This window comes from Zymoseptoria tritici, chromosome 8 (genome assembly GCF_000219625.1).
Source record: "Zymoseptoria tritici IPO323 chromosome 8, whole genome shotgun sequence".
Taxonomy (NCBI): domain Eukaryota; kingdom Fungi; phylum Ascomycota; class Dothideomycetes; order Mycosphaerellales; family Mycosphaerellaceae; genus Zymoseptoria; species Zymoseptoria tritici.
Genome location: NC_018211.1, coordinates 2140671 through 2166790, shown reverse-complemented (window position 1 = coordinate 2166790; position 26120 = coordinate 2140671). Strand labels below are relative to the sequence as shown.

The 26120-nt window shown below is 52.1% G+C and overlaps 6 protein-coding genes across 6 annotated transcripts; 4 read left to right on the top strand and 2 right to left on the bottom strand.

Annotated features, from left to right (window-relative positions):
- Positions 1-90: 90 nt before the first annotated feature.
- On the top strand, positions 91-5822 carry MYCGRDRAFT_95448 (uncharacterized protein; the record flags this gene model as incomplete). Its single annotated transcript, XM_003850170.1, has 2 exons — positions 91-5124; positions 5178-5822. The coding sequence occupies 2 exons, from the start codon at positions 91-93 to the stop codon at positions 5820-5822; spliced, it is 5679 nt and encodes a 1892-aa protein (XP_003850218.1).
- A 1279-nt stretch (positions 5823-7101) lies between these two features.
- Positions 7102-8578, bottom strand: MYCGRDRAFT_101103 (uncharacterized protein; the record flags this gene model as incomplete). Its single annotated transcript, XM_003850137.1, has 1 exon — positions 7102-8578. One exon carries the CDS (start codon positions 8221-8223, stop codon positions 7102-7104), a length of 1122 nt encoding a protein of 373 aa, XP_003850185.1.
- Positions 8579-8771: 193 nt separating this feature from the next.
- On the bottom strand, positions 8772-11699 carry MYCGRDRAFT_62030 (uncharacterized protein; the record flags this gene model as incomplete). Its single annotated transcript, XM_003850136.1, has 1 exon — positions 8772-11699. The coding sequence occupies one exon, from the start codon at positions 11697-11699 to the stop codon at positions 9258-9260; it is 2442 nt and encodes an 813-aa protein (XP_003850184.1).
- Positions 11700-11915: 216 nt separating this feature from the next.
- Mg94486 (alpha-1, 2-mannosyltransferase glycoside hydrolase family 15) lies at positions 11916-13362 on the top strand (the record flags this gene model as incomplete). Its single annotated transcript, XM_003850171.1, has 2 exons — positions 11916-12123; positions 12177-13362. The coding sequence occupies 2 exons, from the start codon at positions 11970-11972 to the stop codon at positions 13223-13225; spliced, it is 1203 nt and encodes a 400-aa protein (XP_003850219.1).
- A 1434-nt stretch (positions 13363-14796) lies between these two features.
- On the top strand, positions 14797-16506 carry MYCGRDRAFT_105609 (uncharacterized protein; the record flags this gene model as incomplete). The annotated part of the gene is made up of 1 exon (XM_003850172.1): positions 14797-16506. One exon carries the CDS (start codon positions 14962-14964, stop codon positions 16384-16386), a length of 1425 nt encoding a protein of 474 aa, XP_003850220.1.
- Positions 16507-17912: 1406 nt separating this feature from the next.
- Positions 17913-19840, top strand: FLO (uncharacterized protein; the record flags this gene model as incomplete). The annotated part of the gene is made up of 2 exons (XM_003850173.1): positions 17913-19275; positions 19330-19840. 2 exons carry the CDS (start codon positions 17993-17995, stop codon positions 19556-19558), a joined length of 1512 nt encoding a protein of 503 aa, XP_003850221.1.
- Between the last annotated feature and the right edge of the window lie 6280 nt (positions 19841-26120).

Genomic DNA, 26120 nt, shown 5'->3' with positions numbered 1-26120 from the left:
CGCACGAAAGACCGATTCGATCCGCAAACCCTCCGATAACGAACTGAAACGCCAACGAAAAACGACGCGCGCTGCGAACACCACACGAGCATGGCGTCCTCCGATGAGGGCGAAGATGGCAACGATCACATCGATCCCAATGTACAATGCGCTGTGAAGCTCAAGGCGCCCAGAGTCGGGCGGTGCAGAAAAGCTCTGGCCTGCCAATATCACAGCGATGCGATGAAGCGCGCTGTTCCCGATCGCGACCATCCGTTCGATGAACTTGTCTTGCTCGACCCGGTGCAGCTCACTGGACGTCAGAAGGGCGTATCTTCCGTTGACCCAGACAAGTGTTGCGCAGTCGACGATGGGAAGAGCGGACCCTGCAACAGAAATTTGACTTGCGCGCTTCATGTTCTGTCGCAGAAAGAGGCCGTAAAAGGTCGCTCTGCGCCTTTCAAAGACCTCGTGAAAGCTTTCAAGCTAGCCGCTGTCAAGCCTTCACAGAGTATCGACCTAGACACCTGTTGCGCTGTTAACCTTGGAGACGGAAAGCGGTGCAACAGAAATCTAATTTGCAAGATTCACAAGGCGCCGGAGAAGAACAAAGTAAAAGGCCGCTCTGCACCCTTCAAAGAGCTTGTTCGTCGCTATGAGCTAAGTCGCGAGAAGGCGAAGGCCGCCAGGACAAAGATCAATCTTGACCTCAACTGCGGCGTTGATATCGGCGACGGAGCCCAATGCGGCAGGCTTCTCGGCTGTACCCTCCATGAACTCGCAACGAAGCAGAAAGTTCAAGGTCGCTCCGCTCCTCTCGACGAGCTCATTCGTCGTCACAAGCTGAGCAATCAGAAAGTCACAGGGCAGGAGCTGAATCTCGATGTCAATTGCGGCGTTATCAAGGAAGATGGGACGCCTTGCACCTGGGGCTTGACGTGCAGAGTGCATAGCGATCAGGACAGGAGTGCTGTCCAGGGTCGATCGACTACATTCGAAGAGCTTGTCCGTCGCCACGAGTTGGCAGTTCAGCGGATCTCAACCGAGCAAGTGGACCCTGACATTCACTGTGCCGTCGGGATGGATGGAGGACGCCGCTGCAATCATTCGCTGAGGTGCGACTTACACACGCTTGCGGAGAAGCAGAAAGTAGCAGATCGCAGTCTACCAGTCGAAGACGCTCTCGCAAAACAGAAGGCGCTGAAGAACAGCCCGCCGAAGTACGGGCACTTCGCTGCAACAGCTGGTCACAAGGTCTTCTCGATCATCAATCTTTATCGCCGGAGTGGTGTGCAAACATTGGATCTTGATCCAGAAGAAGCAATGGAATGTCCGACACCCGGCGAGATCATGATCTCTCCCATGGGCCCAAACCTGGAGCGAGTACAGCAAATTTTGAATGATGCAGGCACCGCCAATTTCGAGCAAAACATCCTGAACATCCTCCCAAAGACCAACAAGCGATCTGTTGATGGAGACCGAGCGAAGATCTTCAAGAACAAAGACGGTTATCACTTCTGCTTCGTCTCCGCGGAAGGCAAAGTGAGAGCGAAGCTGGCGACCTTGCAACAGAACATTGCCGCTGGCAAGACCAAAGACGCTTGCATCATCTCCGCTGCTCAGGAATTCTACAAGTTTACCGAAGATTCCGCTGCGGCTGTCATGAACCAGCTTCAGGTCTACATCGCGCGCTTGCCCATCAGCCTTGAACAAACGACCGATTCGCTGAAGAACATCCTTCTTCACCACGCTATCTCTGCTGTGAACGCAGCTAAGGTTCCTTACCAGATCCAAAAGTCTCTTGTTGACGACCGGATGTGTCTTGTGGTTCATCTGCAGAACTTCAATCACGATCTGCGCACGCACGAAACGCTTGTCGCCATTCCCTTGGACAGTCAGCCTAGAGAAGGCATCGAAGTACCAGCTCGCGAAAAGTTCTACACATTCCAGGAGGAGAGATGGACTGATCCACTTGGTTCGAACGCCACTCACCGCAAGCTTTTCGATATCGCTTCCCACGTTGTGTCAAGCTTGCATCTCTACCGCGCGAACCCTGTGCAGATCCGAATCACGCTCTGCGAGATCAGCAAGACTTTCGACGTTCCTTTGCTGTTTCAATTCGCCGAACAGGCCTACGATAACGCTCTAAAGCTCAATGCTGCCTTTGCGTCTTACGATGAAGTGAAAAACGTCATTCGACCAAGCATTGAAGCAAAGGCTGTAGAGTCGTCGCTGCCCAACATCAAAGTCCAGGACTCACGTTCCGCGCATCTCGTTCTACAATGCCTGAACAATCGGATGTTGCACACTCACGATCTATGGCTGGCCTGGAGCGAAGCAGCTCGTGCCGCAGATGAACACAACAGCCATCCAGAGGAACCTACCGTGCTTGCATGCCAATGCTCTGAGGTCAAAAGCGGCGTCGAGCTGCACAGATGCTTTGCGTGTCGCAGGATGGTTGTGTGTAAGAGCCTGGTCAAGGTCGACTACGAAGGCTTCCCGACCATGTTCTGTCAGCAATGCCTGCCGCCGAACTCGTCAAGTGACGACGAGCTTGACGATTCATGGGGCACCTTTCAACATGACCGACACCCAGAAATCGACAGAGTCCGCAGAAACATTCTGAAGGCTGTCTCGCCCGAGTTTGACATCCTATTTCCAGATGCGAAGGGCTTCCAGTCGGACGCCCGTGTCAAGAATCGCGCTGCCGCGTACAACGCCCTCCTGCCAACGTTTGAGGAGGTGGACACCCCTCCTGGCTGGCAATGGACTGACGCGTATTTCGATACTGCAGTCAACCAGAAGGGCGGCCCTTTTGGAATAAGCGTTGAGGCTGCGCTTCCTCTCATCTTGCACGAGGGTCTTCCTCGGACACACGTTGGTCCCAACATGCGTCTGGTGCGATTTTACGGAAACGTACTCTGCGGGACCTTTCCATCCATCTTACTAAAGGTCTACCATCAACTCGATGCCTCCGAGACGCAGCCTGAGATTGACGATGGCATCGCACGGCTGGACAACCTTCATTTGATACGCTCTCAGGTTCCATGGTCCAAAACGCTGCGTCTCGAGACAACATACGATCCGTCCTTTCTCGTAGAGTTCCAACATCAGTGTCAGACTGGAGTTGCTACTCTTGCAGGCTGCGAAACTCTTAAAGAGCAAGAGTCGCACGAGGACTTGTCACAACTGTGGAGAATCCGAACAGTGACCGTCTCTAAATTCGAGGCAAATCTTCCGGAGTTAATCGACGTCCAAGACTTCATTGAGTCCATCGAGGCTCTATTCGACTTCCAATTCCCTCGGGTGAATGATGTGCCCTATCCCTTCCACGGCGGCCCAGTTCCGACCGAATATTCGTGGTGCTTCCTGTACGCGGTAATCGGCGTTCATTTCAACACCCTACGAGCAAATTGCAATTCGCGATGGACGACGACCTTCGATCTTCCGAGGCTCATCTGCGGGATTTTCTTCCTGTTATGCTGGAGGCACAATCCCAGCCCAAATCCACAGCAGCTGTTCAGAGTGCCATGTTCCATCTACACCCATCATCCGACCCATCTCTCCGCCGGAAAGAACGACCATTCTAAGGAGATGTCCGTCGGGTTCGCCGATGGTGTGCCCATCTCGCTGGACAGCTTCGACTTGAACAACTTCAATCTTTGCGTGGAGCCATGGCTCGCCAATTCTGCCAAAGGTAACCGCGATGACCTGACCGATGAGATTAGGCGTGACTTCCGGCAAAATCTGAAGCACGACAATCCCCCACTCTGGCCTGGTACATTACCCGACCTCAATGCAGAGGTGACTGCGCAATACATCGTCAATGCATCCAGCATGGTTGCTCTTGACGAAGCAACAGCCGGCGATCCCAGACTCTCGAGATCCCGAATCGGCGATACTCCTGCCCGTCCTGACGCTAATGTGTCCAGAGCAGAAGCCACTTCTGCTGGTGGACGAGTAGCAGCATCGGCAGTCTCCCAATACCGTAACATGTCCAACCTTGGGGCCACCTGCTACCTATCCAATATCTGCCAGATCTTGTGCCAAAACGTCGACTTTCGGAGACTACTCAACGATGATAGCAAATTGCTGTTCAAGGCCGAGACTGGATCGAAGGACGTGCTCTTTATCCCAGCAGGTCAGTTCATTCGTGATCTCGACGCCTCACAGATCGCAGCACTCCGCCGCCTGCGAGTACAGAACTATCAGCGTCTCATTCAGCGCTTGCGCAGCCTGTTCTCGGCTCTCGATGCTGGCGGAGCGAAGCTGAGCGAATCGGTCACGCAAGACATTCTCGACCGCATTCACGCCATCAACAGTAGATTCGTCAACGCGTCGGACGAGTCAGCGCAGGCTTTTTCTCTCATTCTGGACAGTGTTAGTTCGGCGATGGACAATTCGAATGCGGCATCGAGGGGAGTATATGAGAGCATCTCGGAGCGGCAAGAAGTGGACAACAAGGCTGGCAAACCACCTTACCCCGTCGAGCTCGATGCGCAGACCTACTGGGACGCTTGGTCCAACGAAGGCAATCTGAGCGACATGGCGTCCATGTTCTATACGCAGGTTGTCCGCGAGATCCCTTGCAAGGCTTCGACCTGCCCGGTGACTGCTCGTGGATTTGAGATGACCAACATGATTTATCTGGACTTGCCCTCAAGCGATGACCCGAGCGAGACAGGCGCTGATCCGAATCAGACATTCCGCCTCGGCGAACTGCTTGATGCATGGGCTCTCGAGCCTGTTGCTGGCGATGGCCATCGGTGCGAGCACGATTCAAGCCACGAGCCTTGCCACACGTCCTACCGCTGTATCACCAGACCAGCACAGTACATCTGCTTCGGCATTCGGCGCGGCGGCGTCTACCACCATGATTTCAACATCGTCGAGATGCCGGAAGTGCTCGACCTTGCCAAGTACACGAGTTTGAGGAATCTGCCATCCCATCAACGCGTTGCCGGAGCTGACGATGCCGAGAGCGGTCCGGTTATGTATGACCTTGCGGCTGTCAGCAATTGGGTCAATGGCGGTCACTACAAGGGCTACGTGGCGGAGGAGCATTCGGAGCAGGATCGTTGGGTCGAATTCGATGACGTGAAGCTCTTTCCGAGGAGAAAAACTCCGCAACAATCGTGGATAGAAGTGAGTACCAACAACACTTGCATGAACGGTGACTTTACTGACTTTCTTCACAGGGAGAACTTACCCATTTCGGAATGTACAAGAGGCGCTCGGCCGATGTGCAGATGCTCGATCCTCCTGCGAACCGATCTAGCGATGAGACCGGCACAGACCTCACGATCGAGGGTGGCGAGAAGCCCGGCATGAGTTCCACGCGTCCGGCCGTCGCGGGACCTTCGACGGCAAGAGTGCGCAGCCCTCCGGAATCAATGGCCCAAGATCGTGTCACTCTCCGGCGCGAGCAAGCTGATTGGGACGTGTCCACAGCTCGAACGGTGGCAGAGTTCCGCGCCCGTGAGGAGGCAGTCAGTCGTCGAGAACGTGAGGTGGAGTTGAAGGAGAAAGCAATTGCGGCGCGCCAACAGGAGATCGATGAAGCGGCTACCATCAAGGCTCGTCTTGCTACATTCTGCAACGAGAGAGATGAGCAACTTCGCGCTATTACTGCAATCGAGCAGAGACTCGCAGCTGTAGAGTCTCGCTTGGAAGCGGAGGCGCATCAAATTGCCGGTCAGCGAGCGCCCTTTGCTGCTCAGTTCGAGACTCTGGATGCTCGCAGTAGAGAGATTGCTGAGGAGCTGGCGGCAGAGAGACGTTTGGCGCAGGGGCAGATTCAAGACTGCAAGGAGCGCATTCTGGCACTTGTGTCGGCTCGATGAAGAGTGACGATGACCGCGATTGAAGTTTTGTTTTTACGGCCGAAGTTACGAATAGATTGATGAGCAAGTAGATCCAATGAAAATGTTCGCAAGAAATCCCATAGACAGGTCTGATGGTGTCTCAGTCAATCTATCTCGACGGCATCACCTCTCCGATTAATCTTGACGGCACTCGTTTCGCTCGGTTGACTTCCACTGTGCAGCTTGGGCAGAGCGGAGGGATTCATTGCCCTATGGTAAGCAATAGATCTGCCGGTCTTCATGGTGCCGCATCCTCCTGCCGGCGATCTCGTCGTGTTGACTGACGTTGCATCAGGCAACTGAATACCTTCCTGTCTTGCTCTTCTCACGGACGAAGAGATCGTCCGAAGCTCTGGCATCGAAGGGCTAGACACAGTCAGCGAGTCGATCCTGGAGAGACAGTTCCAACTTATGCTTTTATTGGTAGAGACTGAGTGAGCATCCTCGACGAGCTTGCCTCTCCCGGTGTGAAGTACATTCGACGACTTCATTGTCGTGATTCCGTGTTTGCCGCATGTTCGTCGTTCGTTACAGCCGCCTAGCCGATCATCTTATCCCTCTTCTCGCCGATGAGTTCCTCCGCCTCGCTGAGTGTGATCTCCTTGAGCGCCACCTCGAACGGCTCGACTTCATCTTACGCCATGCTCGACCACTGCAGCCCACGGCGATCCGAGTAACTCGCGTTAAGCAGAAATAGCCTTCCGCGATAATACCTCCATCCTTCCGCTCAAACTGCAACACTTCAACCAAACCAATCAGGACCACCTCGTGCGGTGCATATCACACGACATCGTAGAGACATATTGCCGACAAGATCTTGAGAGCGACGGTCCCAATGCACAGATCCCTAATTTCCCGCGCAACTTTCACCGTACAGTTATCGCTCGGTCGGCTTGGACGGTGCACTTTGAGCGGGAGCACGGAGGTAGGCGTTGTCGTTAGATGCTGCAGATGACCACGGAGGTGATGTGCTCCAAGGCACCAAGGTGTTTGATCTTGAAGACGGGTATGGACGAATTGGAGGTCTCCACTTCACGTACGACGACAGCGATGCTAGTTGGGACACCTTTCACAGCCGTGCTTTGAAAGAGAAGAATGGAACAGATAGGTATCATTGCTCTATGCGAGTCCGTATCTCATTTGTCCCGTTACGCTAGAAGTCATCCTTGGTCACTCAAGACTGACCCAATGAACCCTCCTCAAACAAACTCCTCGCCATGCTAAAGTAAAATGCCCCTACCCCTCGCCTCATGCCACCTCACAAAATCTCCTTCAACTTCTGCTTCTGCTCCGCCGTCAAACTCGACGGGTACTTGATCTTCACCCCAACCACGAAATCCCCTCTCACATTCGGACTCTTGCTCTTCGGCATTCCCAAACTCGGGAACCTCTCCGACCACTCCGGTTGTGTAGGTCCTGAGTTCGACACCGAAACCTGCTTTCCATCCACAGTTTGTACTGTCCTCTTCCATCCTGTCAAAGCCTCCTTCAGATCAATCTCCACGGTGTGCTTGATGTCATCGCCGTCTCGCGTGAACAGCGGATGGGTCTTCTCCTTGACGATGAAATGTAGATCCTGCACGCCTCCTTCGACTTGGTCGCCCATGTCGGGATACTTGATCTTGCTCCCCGCTTTGAGACCTTTCTTGATCGGCACGCTGAGAATCTTGTCCTCGGAACTCTGCTTGCCCGTTTGCGAGTCGTAAGTCTTGCGTTGCACTTTGAGCTTCTTCGTGGTACCGGAGAAGATCTCCTCCAATGAGACGGGTAATTGCTTCTCCACGACTGTTGTCTCCACCTCAGGTTCTCGCCGCCGTGCGCCAAAGGGTTGGCTTGTTGATCGGCCGCCACTCGGTCGTCCTCCTCCAAATCCTCCACCTCCTCCGAATGCTGCGAAGATGTCGTCCTCGTCCAAGCCGCCTCCACCGCCCATGCCACCACCTCCTCCTGCCCGCATAAACTCTGCGAAGATGTCTTTTGGATCGCTGAACCCTCCAAATCCTCTCGCTCCTCTTCCACCACCTCCCGAGCTGAAGTGAAACGTCCCACCTGGCATTCCGCCTCCGCCAAATCCACCAGGCATTCCTCCCATACCACCTGGCATGCCTCCACCACCCGCAAACGGATTCTCACCAGGCTCAGGCGCTGGGCCAGCCTTGCCTGTTATGAAGTCGTAGCCGTAGTTGTCATAGTTCCGTCTCTTCTCGGGGTCTGAGAGAATCTCATAGGCTTCTGATGCGGCTTTGAACTTGTCTGCTCCGGCTGGGTTCTTGTCAGGGTGGTTCTTGAGGGCGTTTTTGCGGTAGGCTTTCTTGATTTCGTCTTGGGAGGCTGTCGCGGGTACGCCGAGGGCGTCGTAGAGTTTCGTGTCGGAGACCATCGTGGCGGCGTGCTTGTGTGTTCGAGTCGGTATAACGGAGTGAGGTTGACGTGGTGTTGCTGAGCAGTGGTGATTGCGCGCTGAATGTCAGCTCTTGCGCCAATGGCTGGCGGCGAATTGAGTTTGCGATTGAGAGGATTGAATTGCAGATGCAGAGAGAGGAAGGCGAGAGTGTGACGATGAGAAGGAGACGCAGCCGTCCACCTTCGTCAAGGTCCAAGGTCGAGTGGGCTGGGTAGAAGCTTCGAGAAGCGTTTCACGTGACAATCTAATGCTCGCTAGCGGCGAGTGTGTGAGTGAATGTTGAGCTGGAATTGGAGGTGGAAGTAGTGTGGGATCAAGTTCGTATGAGTCTGTATGGCAAATGGGTATGGTGTGTGGTATAGTGGTCTTTTCATCTTCAACTTGCTCGTGGTAGAACTTGAAGCAGTCGGTGAATGACGTAGATCGCAAGCTGAAAGCGGAAGCTGCAGTCGGTGAACATTAAAGATACCTTAAGGTGGTAGTACCACGAAGCTAACCGATTAAGTTATGTCGACTACAACCAGTTCAGAGTATCGACTCATATCGCATTTCATATATATGCACTTCGGTGGCATGTTTGTCCAGTGGCATACCCGATCAACCCGCACGCTCAAAATACTAAAGCCGACGTGGGTGCCCTCTTCTACAGCCGCACATCTACTGGCCATCTCATGCCAGACAGTGAGTGCATCGTGAACTCTCCACGCGGCCATCGTTGGCAGGGCCGGCCTAGGACCGTTCGCAAATGTGAGGCAATGGACCCTGTTGACGAGAGCCGACCGGAGAATTTGCTAGCTCATAAGCACGGAGGTCCGTCTCACTGCACGTACGCGGGCGTGAGCGTAATTGGAGACCGTAAGGTGAGCTGGATCGTCCATTGCGATGCCCTGATGCCCCTAGGCAGGAAGCACTTGCCGATGGCATACTGGCCGAGTTTGTGGCAACAGGCCAATCTTCGAGTTGATCATCGCTCGGACGCCGCGTGACAGATGCCAATGCACATCAGCCCTTCACTTCACACTCCACTCCAGCCTCTCAGCCAACATCTCCAACGCCGGCTCCCCTCCAGCACGACTCACGCCTCTCACACCAGCGACCAGAAACGCCATGCTGCTTTCGAACTGCTCCAACAGACCCGCCACGCTCTTCGGCTCCATCGATCGCGCCAGATGTTCACTGATCTCAAGGACACCGATGATGCCTTCCTTGATTGGCTCAAGTCTTGAGGTCAGCATGAGACTCGTCTGCAAACGTCGCTCGTACTCTGACCACACGGTGACCATGGCATCAATGCCCTTGGCCGCTTGCATTCGCGCCTGCAGTTCAGAGTGGAGCGTGTGTGCTGTGGTAGTGACAAAGTCGTTAATCAGGCTAGTGAAGCATGAGAGGCGTTGGCGGAGCTTGATCGTATCCGATGTGCTTGCTGTCTCTGCTCGCATATCGAAGAAGCGGCCCTGCAGGAGACTGGAGGCATAATGTATCTGCAAAAGCAGAGCGAAGACCTTCGAGTGCGAGACAGGACTGGGAGAGCGGATAATGTTCTGAACAGGCCAGGTCACGTTGTAGCTGATCGTGCATACCTCGAGCCTGCGTATGATGGATTCGCTGATCAACGTTGCTTCTGGTTTGGCAATGGTAACATGGACATTATCCGGATCGACTCCAGGCAAGTTGCCAAAGGTAGTCTGCGCGAGCTCAGTGAGGAGGAACTGATCTGTGGCCGTCATTTGCCGACCTTTACCAGTCCGCTTGATTAGACTATCGGCGAGGGATGCGAAGGCGATGCCGTCCCTTCCGAAGTAGACGTATGGCAGTGCTTCCACAGCTTCGCTCAAGCCGCACATGGACAAAAGCTGCTGCTGGAGCTGTGGCGTGCAGTCAGTGCTGACATCTGACATCCAGCTTTCAAGCGTATGCCCAAGCAACTGTGAGAAAGGCATGAAAGTGTCCTCGCGCAGGGCTTGCAGCAACGCTTCAAATGTTGGCGTTGCGGATGATAGTTTGTGGACGGACTGCGACTCTCCGTCTTGTCGTTGCAGCCGATGGAGGAAAGACCGACTCTTTCCCAGCGCAAACATCTTATCGGCCAATGCGAACATGCAGCGGGGCATGTGTGGTTCTCCATCCGGTTGAGTGCGCATAACGAAGCGATCGTGCCAGAGGTTGCCGGCTTCGCAGTTTTTGTTGGAGTCGAGCACGAAAAAGGTCCCGTCGTTCCTCGCCGCTAGAGAGCCCGTCTTGATCCATGCAGCAACGTGACGAAGATAAGTCCTCAGCCCGGCCAGGAAGATCGCAGCGAGAGACTGGAAGAGTTCGGCGTTGTCCGTCATTTGTGCGATAATGGTCTCGTCGTACAAGAGATCGAGCAGTACGAATGGAGAAATATATTTCGCTTCGGTCGAGCGCTTGACCAGAGACGCTAGCCGAACGAGCGCGGTCGCAGCACCAGAGATGGCGGTCTGCACGCCTATGGCGCTGACCACTGCGGCTGAATCAGGCGATACGTACGTCTGCTCGATTCGACAAACAGCAATATCGAATGCTACCAAATGCTTCTGCATCCCCGCCTGAATGGACTGAATGCAAGCCACATCTTGATTACTGACGACCCATCGTCGGACCGAGTTGACCGTTGTGCCAGTCTGGACACATCCATGCAGTACATCGTACAAAGAGTGAGAGCTGGTGGTTGCCAACTTGGCCCGCCGTGTCAGCGATACCCGACCGGTCGAATCGTCAGTGTGGAACAGATCCGTGGGAAGTCCATGCATCATCGAGAGTATCTCACGAACGATGGCCAACTCGGACAAGAGATAGCCATTCCTGCGACTCTCCTCAACACCCCAACTCTCCCGCGTTGCCTTGACGTCTGCGATCGCACTTTCATCAGGTGTGCTCAGGTGCAATCTGGCGATTGAAGCATCATCATCTTCAGCTAGTGAAGTAGCCTGTGTTGATGTGGTCGGGTCCGAGTCGTCCTCTGGATCATCGTCTCCGCTCGAGTGATAGCCTCGCTCCACATCGTCCCAGAGTCCGTCTTCATCTCGTGCTTCCCGTGCGAATATGCCGTCCAGAATGGAAGTAGACTCTTCGACAGGCGGAGCATTCGCGTTTTCAGCATCCTCTACATCCGTATTCTCCACTGGCCGATCGGAGAGCTCCAGCAGAAGAGACAAGATTTCTGGCATCCATCTTTGGTCTGCGGGCAACTCGTCTAGACGAGTCTGGAAGGCCTGTGCTAAATCCTCCCTGTTCAAGACTTCGAACTTTTCCGCAAGTCCATCAAGTTGTGCCTTCACGGCAAATTGATTGGTTCGAGCATGGCTTTGGTCTTTGAGGCCTTTGATCGTTTGATCCCGTAGTGACTTGTAAGCGCGATCTCCTGTGTCGACTCCAGTGACCGCTGTTATGAGCTTCTGCGTGAGGCCATTCAATACTGCCGCATGGGCCATAACGAGCTCCTTCGGCGCATCTTGTGTATGTTGATGTTCTTGAAAACCGAGCGCGTTTCCGACGCGGAAAGTGGTACAGTCGGCGAACATCTCTACGGAGGGCTACAACAGCCAAAATCGGCCCGAACGGACTTCTCAGCGGCTTCCCGAGTCGCGTTCTCCGCGAGCTACTCATCGTGAAAGCAATCCATCGCCAGTTTGACCTCACAGCGACCCAGAAACAGCCTGACACATGAGACACGACACTAGGAAACAGTCCTCTCCGCGACCATGGCGATTCCCAAACCAGTCCGCTTCCTGGCGCTGGTGACCATGGCACTCTTCGTGGTGCTTCTCTATCACATCATGCAAAATCCTCAAGTCACAAGAGCACCTCTCGGGAGTGAAAAGGTCAATTCGATGGTCCGAGATCCAAACCTAGATCGTGAGGCTTTCAACCCTTCCCAAGGCCCATTCTCACCACTGACACTATCCTAGCAACACTGGAGCCTCCCGAACCGCTACATCGAGTCAAAGGCAACAACTATGCTGCGGATAACAAGAACTCGGATCGCATAAACGCCACACTGCTCACTCTCGTACGAAACTCCGAAATGGAACAGATAGTCGGCAGCATGAAAGAGTTGGAGGCCACTTGGAATCACAAGTTCAACTACCCTTGGACTTTCTTCAACGATGTGCCTTTCACGGAGGAGTTCAAAAGAGTGACGCAGGAGGCCACCAATGCGGAGTGCCGATACGAGGTGATTCCAGCTGAGCATTGGGATATCCCATCATGGGTGAATCTGGACTTGATGGCAGAAAGCAGTAAGATCTTGGAGGAGCACAACATCCAGTATGCCTCGATGAACAGCTATCACCAGATGTGTCGATGGAACAGTGGCCTCTTCTACAAGCACCCAGCGTTGAAGGACATGCAATACTACTGGAGAGTTGAGCCTCACGTCAACTTCTTCTGCGATGTGGACTATGATGTTTTCCGATTCATGCGGGACCACAACAAGACGTACGGCTTTACGATCAACCTCTACGACAACCCTCATACCATCCCGACACTCTGGCCGGAAACGCTCAAATACATGTCGTCCAACCCAGAGTACATTGCTGAGAACAATGCCATGGGATGGCTGACAGATGTGGATCACCGACCTGAATGGAATCGTCTGGCGAACGGTTACAGCACGTGCCATTTCTGGTCCAACTTCGAAATCGCCGACTTGAACTTCTGGCGATCACCCGCTTACGAGGCCTACTTTGAGCACCTGGATCGGGCTGGAGGCTTCTTCTACGAGCGATGGGGCGATGCACCCGTTCATTCTATTGGCGTGGGATTGCTCGAGGACCGGAATAAGATCCACTGGTTCAAGGATATTGGATACCGCCACATTCCCTTCTTCAACTGTCCAAACTCGCCCAAGTGTAGGTGTGAGGCGGGCAAGTTTTTTGACGGAGCGGATTTTCTGAAGAAGGAGGATTGTCGACCGAATTGGTTTGCGCATGTTGGGAACGAATGGGAGAAGAAGTAATTCATGGATGGAGCGATGTCAAAGCTTTTAGCAGGGAGTTTGGAGTTGGGCGAGATGCCGGAGGAACATGTACTCTGCATCTCATGTCGCCATGGCTGTATATATATAACGATCAAGACCGACAGAAGGGGAGGCGTTTTGGTGGTATGTGGAACTCTTCACTACTTTTCTCGTATGGTGTTGCTCACTCTTGCTCGATTCCAGGAGCGCTGCATCGCCTGGACAATCATGGTAGATCTCTATCCCTGCCCACTTCAGGCCGCCGTCGAGTCCGTACTGCGTACAGCTTGTGAGCGCATCGATGATCGGACGGATCAACGCTGGTGGTCATCAGGAGAGCACATCCAGAGCCAGATTGACCAAGTGCCTTTAATCGCGCCGTCAGCCTGTGGACAAGGGTCGAAAGGTGGTCCGTCCGATGTGCTCACCTGCTGTATGCCGACCATGCTCTCGCCCTACATTGCGTGCACACAAGACAGCTACAGACGGGCACAGCACGCAGGACTGCCGACAACTCTATCGATCGCCAGAGACTTCATCAGTAAAAGTCGCTCAAAAAGGTTGGTCTCTTCGCGGGCCTCGGAGACTGTTGCTTTGTTCGCACAGATCGTGTGTCACAGTTCCAGGGCTGCTCCCTGCTGTGCTTATCCATGGTACGGCTCTGCTTCTGCTTCCAGCTCTTGTTGTCAGGTTGCTGACTATGCGCAGGACAAAATCAACAACGACGTTCTCGACTGCAACCCAGACGATTCTTATTGCTGCGAACAGTGCAAGGATTTGTGCATCGCGGACGACTGCAACAGCCACTGGAGCTGCGGGACTTGGTATGCTCCAATCTTGCCCACCAAGTCGTCCATACATCTGAATCTGCACTGACCACGCCACCCGCACTTGCAGCAACGGCAATACCTACAAATGCCACTGCACTTAGCGATCGGAGCCAACGACCTTGCCACGCGCATCTGTGGCTCTTCGGCGTTGCGGACAGCGTCAGCGTTCCCTACAGCGGTTCACGCATGTAGTGGGAAGCTGGCAAACCCTGATGATGCTTGGTTTTGGAGGAATGGCAGCGTTTCGACTTGGACTGATCAATTGGCAAATGTTGGAGGATCAAATGTGTATCTATTGTCTCCGATGCGACACAGCCTCATTCTTGTGGACGGGTCATCGAGTCCCGTAAGCCGAATGAAGCAACGGCAAGGATACTAGGTAGTTCTAATACTGAGCGTCATTCGTAAGTGCGGGACAATGGAACATACTGGGATGGCACAAGAAGACGTCCGTCATTTTCCGCAGCGCGATGGTGTTGATGAAGTAGTGCAATGGAGGGTGAACGTTTCGCTTTGTAAAAGCCAAGTGGAATACCCTGGACATGGGATGGTGTACTATATCTCCAGATTGATTACAACGTCAATTTGCGATTTTTAAGGCACAAATCGCCCGTTCTAAAGGTAGTAGGAGACTTATTGTTTTCTACGCCGTCTATATATAGCAACTGCAAACCGTTCCTACTACGTAAAAGCAAGAAAACAATCGTTGCTATTATCGTTAGGTCTACGTATTTTATAGTATTATTTCAAGGTATAATCTATACTATTGTCTCCCCAAATAATTCTTTGAATGACTCTACGACGCGGTCCCTTCTTGCAGTGCACCGGCCTCAATCCTCCCCTCTTTGCAACCTCTCACACACCTCTCTCATAAGAATTTGATTCCACTGATCCACCACCGCCATCATGCCGACCGCCGCACGAGACATCCCCGAACGCAATGGAATGGACGCAGACTCCCTCGCCCGCACCGTGTCAGCCTCATTCAGCAACAGCTACTCCACCAGCCCGACCTTGAACTACCACAGCCCGAATGCAAGCTATGGCGGTGCACCGAAAGCTTCATACAAACAGCTCAAGCCATTCCACACACAAGATGTCAAGGTCCTGTTATTGGAGAACATCAACCTCACTGGACAGGATATCTTGAAAAAGCAGGGCTACCAAGTGGAGGCGCTGAAGAGTGCGCTGCCGGAGGATCAATTGATTGAGAAAATTCAAGATGTACAGGTCATCGGTATTCGGTCAAAGACACAACTGTCGGCAAACGTCCTGAAGCATGCGAAGAATCTCATCGTCATTGGATGTTTCTGCATTGGAACGAATCAAGTCGACTTGAAGTATGCAGCAGAGCAGGGTATTGCCGTCTTCAACTCGCCATTCAGCAACTCCCGCTCCGTGGCTGAACTCATGATCGGAGAGATCATCGCGCTGGCACGACAGATTGGCGACCGCAGCAATGAGATGCACCAAGGCGTGTGGAACAAGGTCTCGGCTGGATGCTGGGAAGTAAGAGGAAAGACACTGGGGATTATCGGATACGGACACGTTGGAGCACAACTTTCCGTCCTGGCGGAGTCCATGGGTATGAAGGTCATCTACTACGACGTGGTCAACATGATGGGACTGGGTACCGCTCGTCTGGTACCCACCATGGATGCTCTCCTCGAAGCCTCCGACTTTGTCACGCTCCACGTGCCAGAGCTCCCCGAGACAAAGAACCTGATCGGCGCAAAGGAGCTCGCAAAGATGAAGAACGGCTCCTACCTCCTCAACGCCTCACGAGGCACGGTAGTCGACATTGAAGCTCTCATCGGCGCCATGAAGAGCGGCAAGATCGCCGGTGCGGCTCTTGATGTCTACCCGAACGAACCAGGCGGCAACGGTCCCCACTTCAACGAACAACTCAACAGCTGGGGCAAGGAGCTCTGCGCACAGAAGAACCTCATCCTCACTCCTCACATCGGCGGCTCCACCGAAGAGGCCCAAGCAGCGATTGGATCCGAAGTCGCCGAAGCGCTCGTTAACTACGTCAACTTCGGAACGACAAACGGAGCTGTCAACATGCCTGAAGTCGCCCTTCGCTCACTCACGATCAACGAGTCGAATCATTTGCGTGTGATCTACATCCACAAGAACGTGCCGGGTGTGCTGCGTCGTGTCAACGAGATTCTGGGCGATCACAATGTCGACAAGCAGATGACGGATTCGAGGGGCGATGTGGCATATCTCATGGCGGATATCTCGAACGTCAATGTCTCGGAGATCAAGACGTTGTATCAGAATCTGGAAGATCTTGGCAGCAGGATCCGGACGAGGGTGCTGTACTAGATATGTGTGGAGGGCTGGGGGTCTTGGGTCATTGGCTTGTTGATGATACGGCGTACCACAGGCGCATCGAAAAGTTTACACGGATAGACTGAGTGATACACCTCTAATTTTAGACGGATGAGACATGCTGTACACTTACCTTGCGATTCGCGTGTCATGCTTTATTGGTATCGCATTGAGGGAGACATTCACTTCCACTCGCCGTGATGCATCCCGTCGGGCAGGCACGACAGGCGAGCTTAGTCATTGACGGCAACCTCCCGTCACTTTTCGAGGTTGACTAATGGTCGGCCGAACTAAATCCTCCTTTTCGAGACCTCATCTCACCACCTCCTTTTCAACGTTCACATTTAATAAAGCGCCTGCAACGGCCTGCAAAACCTCACAACAAAATTTCCACATTCTCAGACATCGTGCGGTTCTGGATGATGATGACAACGGCCCGTTGCAGCTCCCAGGTTTCTTCGTACGCGACGACCGCGTTTCCGGATGTCGGGTGCTACACATCCGGCTCTTGAGCCAGTTGTATTCGCCTGCATCTCATGAACAAAATGAAGTCCATTTCCCGGACGTTACACGCGGCAGTCGACGAAGATGAGCTGCGTGCAGATGTTGCTGTGCGACGTGTTTGTGCAGGTGTTGTTGTGCGACGCAAGGATTGAGTCCAGGAGGATTGCTGTACTCGACGCCACATTTAACTGCCTTTCCAGACACCGGAAGGTTTGGTGCATGGCTGGCCGAAACATGGACAATTGTACACCACGAGAAGGCACAAAACTATGCCGTCAGATGATTGACTGATGCATCGCAAAGGGCCTTCCGTATTACGCAGGATTGTGAGTCGCATTTCTATTGATGTTTGCCAACCTGATCCACGTTACAAGGGTCCTGAACTGCACAATTCCGTGGAGACGAAGAATCCCTCGGGGGCGGCCCAGACTGGACGTGGAGATGCCAATCATGCAGGCACATGCTCGTGGATCTGCCGCATCGCCATAACAGTGTCCGAATATGGCAGGCCACATGGAGACATGGATCATTGTAGGGCGATGACATTGGCTCGGACCGTTAGCAAGGTGAGGAGTGGGTTAGTCCGGGATCCTACCACTGGAACGTCACCGTTCGCGCAACTGCCAAATTCACCGACAACGCTGGACTTTGATTGCAGACTGCACACCCAGCTCTGCGAGAGAGCACAATTCTGACTCGATCGCTACTGTCGGTACATTCAGCACGGATCTCTCCAACGCTGTTCCAAAGCACCTTCCAATGGAGTACTAGCGCTTCCTCCCCAGTCTTCCACAACTCTACTCATTTGACTTCACCACAATCCACCGTTGACGTCCACACCCGTTGTGAGACCGCAATCTTGACGGTTTGGCGCACAATCTTGTTGCCAATTGTCTCATGGCTCACGAGATGAATGATGGATGTGGCCGTTGGGGTCGAGGCCAGCAACACTGCTGCATCGCAGAGATAAAACGGGAGAGTTTCCCGGCCTGGAATTATTCTCATCATCCACTTCAGCAACATCTTCCACTTCCAAGCACCACATCACCCCACACTCTTTTAACCAACCCACACTCGTTTAACCACCACTTTCAAAATGAAGTACGCTGGGATTCCCCTCTTCGCCGTCGGCGCACTCGCCCTCAACATCAAGCGCCAGGAGGCTTGTGGCACGACCCTTGATGTCTGCGATGATGGCCAGGCTCCGGCCTGCTGTCCGGGATTCACTTGCACGCCCGTCGAGTCCCTCGGAATCAGCCAGTGTGTAGCCGCTGCCCCCGACGTCTCATCCACCACCACGACTGAGTCCTCCACCGCGACTGATTCGGCCACCACCACCGCTGCCGATTCCAGCTCCACGGATTCGGCCACCACCACCGCTGCCGATTCCAGCTCCACGGATTCTGCCACCACCACCGCGACTGATTCCAGCTCCACCGATTCGGCTACCACGACCGCGACTGACTCGTCCACAACCACCGACACTGCCGTCATTGACCCCAACACCACCAACACGGACTCGACGACCGTCAGCGACAGCACCACCTTTGAGGAGACCGTCATTTCATCCACGACCACTCTTGTCGAGATCGACCCAACCAACACCGACCTCCCAATCTACAACACCGGCGCCCCAGTCTACAATACCGGCGCCTCAGCCCACAACACCGGCGCCCCAGCCTACAACACCGGCGCCCCAGTCTACAACACCGGCGCCCCAGTCTACAATACCGGCTCCGCAGTGTTCCCCAGCGACCACCCTACTTCCTACCCGGCCAAGGATACCACCTACCTCACAAGCTACAGCACGTACTGCCCATACGAGACTACAGTGATCTACGGAGGCAAGCCCCACGCCACTACGGTGACCGGATACAGCACCGTCACTGTCACTGTCTACCCGACCAAGTCCGTCGGCACTGATGTGCTTACATACTACCCGGCTGAGACGACTGTCATCGTCGACAACAAGCCTGTCCCCACAACATATGTGACGTACTCGACGATCGTCGTCAAGCCGACCCAGGCTGCGATTGTCAAGACCGCCTGCCCCTACGTCCCAGCTCCATCTGCAGACTCTGGTGTCAACAAGCCAGGCCAATATGCCAACAACGGAGCCAACAATGGAGCCAACAATGGAGCCAACAATGGAGCCAACAACGGAGCCAACAACGGAGCCAGCAATGGAGCAAGCAATGGAGCCAGCAATGGAGCCAGCAACGGAGCCAACAACGGACCCAGCAAGGGAGCCAGCAATGGAGCCGGCAACGGTGCTGACAAGCCCGCTGATTACAACAACGGTGCCAAGGGCGACAATGGTGCTGACAGCGGCGCCAACAAGCCAGCTGAGTACAAGCCAGTGCCAGTGCAACAGATCAGGTTAGCCTTCATCACATTCCTAGAGTCCTGACCTAAATGCTAACATTTGCACAGTGACGGTCAGATCCAAAACCCAGCCGGTGCAGCCAGCCCAGCCAGCCCAGCAGCTTACCCCGCGCCGGCCAAGAACGGCACTGCCAGCAGTGGCTCCAACAACGGAGGCTCCAACAACGGAGGCTCCAAGTCCCCTGTTGCTCCTCAGGCTTACACCGGCGCTGCGAGCTCCGTCCAGGTCGGCTTCGGTGCCATCATCATGGGCGCCATTGCTCTCGCTGCCTTGTAGGGAATTGTGCTCTGAGCAGGATGGATCCCTTTGAAGAGTAATGATGTACATATGGGATGATGGTGTTGATACCCTGGGGGAAAGGATGGCTTGCATGATTTCGAATGCCGGAAATTAAGGGCGTGTCCGGTAGATGAGTGGAGTGGATTGAACGCTCGGACGATTTGCTCGGTAAGTCAGATATCGCTTTAATTAGCTATGTTGTCCAGTATGTTGTAAGTGGAGTAAGTGTTGATCTAGTGTAATTAAATACAAGGTTCGCAAGTGCCAACCGGCGATGCTATAGCCCTTCCGATTAGATATATAGCAATAGCGCTAACTGCCGGTAAGCGAGAAACTAACACCTGCTCCGGACTAGGTTTTAAGGTAAGTAAATCGCGTCGCGTTAGCGTGAATATATACGTCTACTATAGACGACGAGCAACTGCAGAAGCGGCGTATTGCGTAGAATCGAGTCGTTGTCGTAGCTAGCCTCGCGGTAATGTTGCTTAAGAGCTACGCTAACTCTATACCGGCCGGAGTACGAACAATATATAAGGACAGCGATAAAGGACGATCCTTTACAGTAGGGCTGCTCCTTAATAACAAGCGACTATATCGATATACGCGGTTTAGTTAGCGTGCGTTCGCGCGGTTGTATAAGCTAGTAGCTCCTTATATAACTATAAAGTGCCGGACGATTAATCGTTAAGAGAAGCTAATCCTCTTCCTTTATGTTATAGCGTACAACGATCGATATCGTAACTCCTTAGAAGACTTCTACTATTCGCCGACGACCGTTAGAGTAGTACTCTATAAAGTGCTAGATATAGTCTGTTATATCTATTAGTAAGTAGTAAAGCCGGCGGAAGCGAATAACTACGAGGCTATTAAGAGCAAGGGATACAAATACTAGCTAGCCTTTAATAAGTGTGTTAGTGCGCTTAACGGCTCTTATATCTTCGTATACGTGCGTAGTAAATAAGTACTATAGCGCAATTAGAAGGGAACACTATCGTAGAACGTATTAGTAGTAGTAGACTATAAGATGCGGTTTACGTTTATACTAGCTAGTTAGGAAGGCTCTGCTTATAACGGCCGAGTGCTTACTAGTGCTCGTTTAATATATAGCTTTAGTGCGCCTAAAGGATGTTATTACCTCGCCGACGCCGGTTACTCGAACACGCTATTAACACTAGTGCTATATCGAGGAGTGCGCTATTACCTAAGAGAGTAGTACCTCGTTAGTATAAAGCCGTAGAACGCGAAGGAGTTGTTTAATCTACGGCACTCGTCTACTCGTAATGTTGTCGAGCGAGCGTTCGGTGTCCTTAAGAAACGCTTCCGAATCTTCGAGACGGCGCCGCCCTTCGATATAACAACGTAGGTGCAGTTAGTATATGCCTATGTAGCTCTTTACAACATCCTTATAGACTTTAGTACTAGCGTGCCGCACGTAGAGCTAATAGAAGATAACACGAACTGTCGGCCGTTCGACGACCCCGTTACGGCGGCTAAGGAGGATCGCGCGGTAATAAGTTCGATAGCATTGCGGCGTAAGTAGATAGCAGCGGACATATAGCAGAGATATAAGGAGTATCTAATAGAGCGAGAGGCGTTAAGGGGTAGTGTTAGTAATAAGGACGACGAGTATAAACCTACGGTATAAACGACGAATTTAGCGTTATAGGCACTGTTTAGAGCCGATGCTTAAAGATCGGGACGTTCTTGTAGTACAAGTCTATTGTGTATGTTCTTAGCATTAGTTTTAGTAAGAACTACTACCAAAAGTGGGGCTATACAGCATTCTTAGTAGATTTAAACGACAGCTTTAACGCTAGACTCCCGAATCCTTAGTAGCCCTTATAATTACTATAAAGCTAAGTTATTACCGACCTTACTTCCTTTAGACGCACTTAATTTCTTCCTTCTTCTAGCTCTTCTAAACGACCGTTCTTCCTTTAATTTATTAACTACGCCCTCGACTATAGCCTCCTTCTAAACCTCCTCGATCGCCGGCGACTATATACTATCTATGCCCTACGCTATTATCTCCTTTACGACTATAGAGCGCTACTAAACATTTAGCCCTTTTACGACCTTCGACTTCGACTATACGAACCGTTTAATAGAGTCCTCGGCCGTAGGCTATACTAAACGCTTACCGGTAAGTAGAATAGCGTCGACGAGGGAGTTAAAGCGACTAGATATCTTGTCGGAGGCTAACGCCTTAAGCCTCTTATAGGCCTTCGCAAGCTCGGCGGCCTCTCGACGACGGTTAGTAGTCTCTTCTACGCCTTAAGACTCGTCTTACGTTGTACTCGTATCGCCGCCGCTACCTATAACGCCGTCGATGCTCTAAGCAAAAGCGCTAGTAGTAGTAGTGCCGGCAAATAGCTAATCTAGCGTAGACTCGAATTATAATAGCTTCGTTACGAACTTCTTAGAGCCCTTATATGTTTCCTAATATACCTTTATAACCTCCGGCGACGTATAAGGGCAACCGGTAGCCGGATCCTTACTCTAACCTAACAGGTTGTAGAGTTCCTTCTATATCTTCTAGTCCTACTTTAAGCTACGATACTTAGTTATGTACGACGATACGGTAAAGAACCTATATCTACTAACTAGTGCAACAGCCTTTATAGCTTCTACTATAAATAGAAACGCCTACGGCTTAATGCTACTGTCCGCTCGTATGCTAGCCTTACACTACTTATTCGCCTTATTTATTAACGCCTCGATCTCTTCCTCTTCCTATACGAACCGCGGCTCTATACCTAGCGCCGGTGTGCCCTTAAATTAAGACCCCTTAATGCTCGACAACACCGACAAAGCTCTCGAGGCTTAACGAGCCTAGCTATTCGTATATAGTAATAAGAAGGTAGGCGTTCGAGAAGGCGTTCGCGAAGGGGCTAGAGTCCGGACGACAAGAGCAGGAGTCTTAAATATAGGGGGAGGGGGGGATTATAGCTATTCTAACTACGTAAATAGTGCATCCGAGAGCGACGGATTAATAGCTATATTACTAGCCTAAGAAGCCATAAATTAATAAGAAGACTAAGAAGCTATAGTAGTATGTATAACGCGTTAACTATAGCAACACCTCTAACGCGAGGTGGCTATAAACATAGATTAAGCTAACTAAACCTCACTCACAGCATCTACCGGACAACTAGACGATTCTAAGTAAGATTAACCTTCCACCAACAACAACACTATTGCGAGTCTATTGCCGACGACATGGTCTGAGCGTTTAATCCACTCCACTCATCTACCGGACACGCCCTAATGAGGGGAATTTCTTTTCGTATTTTCAATTCTATTCCGTCGTCGCTGTATGCGACTGGACGCTGAACATAGTTATTCTTTTCTGACATTGCACTCTGACCGTTATGATCACCTTCCGCGCTTCTTCTTCGCTGATGTACTTGAACTTCTGCGACGAGTCGAGCTTCAGGAGATATGCCAATCGCATTGGTTGTCGAAGAGCCTCGTCCCATCGATCGCTTCCTGCTCCACCTCGCAGTTTCTCACCCTGACACTAGACCTGGCCGTCGATCCAATGTCCATGGTCCGTCCATCGACAGACGCGACTTCCTCACATCGCACCTCACGGCGAGGTCGCCGATGCGGCTTCGATATTTCAGGGAACATATACACAAGAACAGTGACAAACAAGGCTATCAAGTAGGAGTCTTCCGGACATAGTTCGCGATGTATGTTTTAGGCTTGCCCATGTCTGGATGTCGAACATCCGAGGCCAATGTCTGCCTATTGTTTGTTTGTTTGTTTGTTTGTTTGTTCCATTTACGTCCTTTCGGAGTCTAAGACTATGTAGGACGGCTTTGCCATAAAGGCAAAGCAGTAGATCTAGTTACAATTAGATTTTTCGGTATTCTTTGACCTTAGGGGAGACCCCGTGCCTAAGGCAAAGGCAGTGCCAAAGGACTTTAAACAAATGCGAGACAAAGGAAATCAAACGAGTGTTGCAGCCTAAGGCTGCAGAATTTTCGCGCTAAGCTTTTGTAGAATTTTCAGCGGATCCTTCCGCTTCGCATACACGCTGCAAATTCGAAGGAGATGTAGCAGCTGTCCAACTCGCTGCCTTCTCTTGTCCTTAATATGCCTTTGTAGAACTATATGCCGCCTTCTAGCGTATATAGCTACGCAGGTTAATTGTAGAGTTGTAGATTCCACCGAGTTCTAGCTCTTTAAAGTGTATATATGCTTCCTTCGAGGGCGACGAAGTCTCTAGAGAAGGGATATGCGATTTCGATTCGGATTTCGAGGAGGTACGCGTATAGGGCAGAGTAGACTGCTTCTTTCTTCTTCTCGTTCGTAGCGTAGAGGGCTGTTCGTTCGAATCGTGCCGTTGTTCTGTTGTAGCTCGTATTTCGAGGCGGATTTCGAGAAGGATTTCGGGCGGATTCGAGAGGTTTTCGAGAGGGATTTCAAGAAGGATTTCGGCGGATTCGAGAGATTTTCGAGGAGGTTTCTTCCAGACTGTCTTAGTTTCCCTTCCGAGGAAGGTACTTACGACGGCCACCGCGTGAAGGTGCAGTCTGTTCGGCCGTCCCAATGTCTGCCTAAGATCGCGCTCTAATCCTCAGTTTCCCTCACTACCTCGAATTTGCGATTTTGCGATTTCGCGAATGCAAAAGCGCTCCTTTAGAACTGTCTATAGACAGGTCGCTAATACGAAGAAATGTTTTTCCCTTGTTACTAGGGATGTTCCCTATATAATACCGCGAGATTGCTGTCGATGCCGCCGATATAACGCTGCCGCTACGATGTTTATAGATATAAATATCCCCTACCGATACTATCGCGCGCCGGAAAATCCGAGGTATAAATTCTACGCCTACGTACTCTAAGATACTATAGTTTCGACGACGGTAACGACGACAAAGGTAACGTCTTATATCGTCTATATACCCGGTAGAACGCTATAGACGTTCTGTAAGATGTATTCTATTACTTCTAGAAGCTTAGTTAATATATTCCTGCTTAATAGTAAGCACCTTTTATACATAGGAATCGCAAAATGTCGTAGTAAGGGAAACTTACGTTTAGTACAACCATCAGATCGCAGCTTTTACTTCGTCATGACTTCAAAATGCATCCTTGCTGGCCTCCGTCCTTCCTTACTCAACACACAACTGATCAACATAAATCGAGCATGTTTTTCAAGATCTTGACCATCTGTCTGACCAAAAGGCAGAGACTTCTGCCGACCAGACGGGCTCCGAGGATCGCTAACGACGCTACCACCGAAGATTTGAAGACTATGAAGCCACATGTCTCACATCCACGATCCAGGACCGCGGCGGAGCCCTGGAGTCCCAGCTCGTGATCAAGCGCGCACGCTGCTGGTATAGTCATATTCGAACCATCCACGGCGACGGATCCAAATAAAGGTGCGAAAGTCTGCATCGCATTTGCCAGGTTTCATGCGGCAGCCGGCGTGCAATCGATGGCGTCGGCGGGAGGTATGCAAAAAGTGCTCTGGCCACTGATGAGACTTCTCGACTACCTGCTAGGCACCGTTTGAGCGCGAGCTCTTTCATCGATCGTCGGCATGCCCAAATCCGATAGCCACTCGGACTGCCTGGCCAAGCACATGTCAACTCGTGAAGACAGTCATCTTGTTGGACCCACACTTGCTGCTGCCGTCATCAAGGCGATTGCTTGTACCTCCAGACACAGTAGCTCTACCGAAGGCCGAACCAGAAGCTTGCGAAAACGCATCCCAAGTTGAAGACCTTCCAGCGACGTGGATTTCAGAGAAGCATAGCAGACCTGCCGACTCCCACGAGACATGTCTCGCTTATTCCCCGTTGCCGGGACATCAGATCCCCGGTGCTGGGTTCGTATTGCGTGGACGACGGAGACACGATGATCTACACAGCCCTTTTGTCTCAGGTGGACCGATCCTCTTTCGCAAAATTACAATTCACGATGCTCTCGGCCGCTGCCTACTAATTCGGAATCGATGTTGTACTGTGCACGTTTCACTGTTCGTAGGGGAATGGCGTGCAAGATTCAATAGACCATTCCGCTGGACCAGTATTCGTCGGTCAATCACTTGCCGCATGCTCAGGAACTGCCGAGCGCTGCACATATCCGACATGCAGAAATGAACAGCGCGGCAAGCCACAGCAGGGACGGGAGAAGTCAAATGGCCATGTTTCGGACCCAAAAGGAAAGCCATCGAGAGAAACGGATTAGTTCACGATAGGGAAAAATGACGATCAAAGCAAATCAGCCAATGGCTCCACCACAGGCACCAAAATGGCGAGCCAACACTCAATCCTGTTTGCAAATGACACCAGCATTCATGCTGAAAGTGTTCACTTTTGATCATCACAGAATGCAGATACCCTCTCGTCCGGGCTTGCACGTTGCGAAGGTCGGCATAGTGCATGATGGCCACGTTGTCGAGCCTCACCGTCCACGTTGGCTGCGAATGCCAAAGCGAGCTAGCGCGCCGTTGTGCCGGCGCGGTATCTTTTGACTTCAGTCTATTTTCAAGCCATCTCGACTGCAAAATGGCTTGCTATCCATGATCTGGATGCACCAC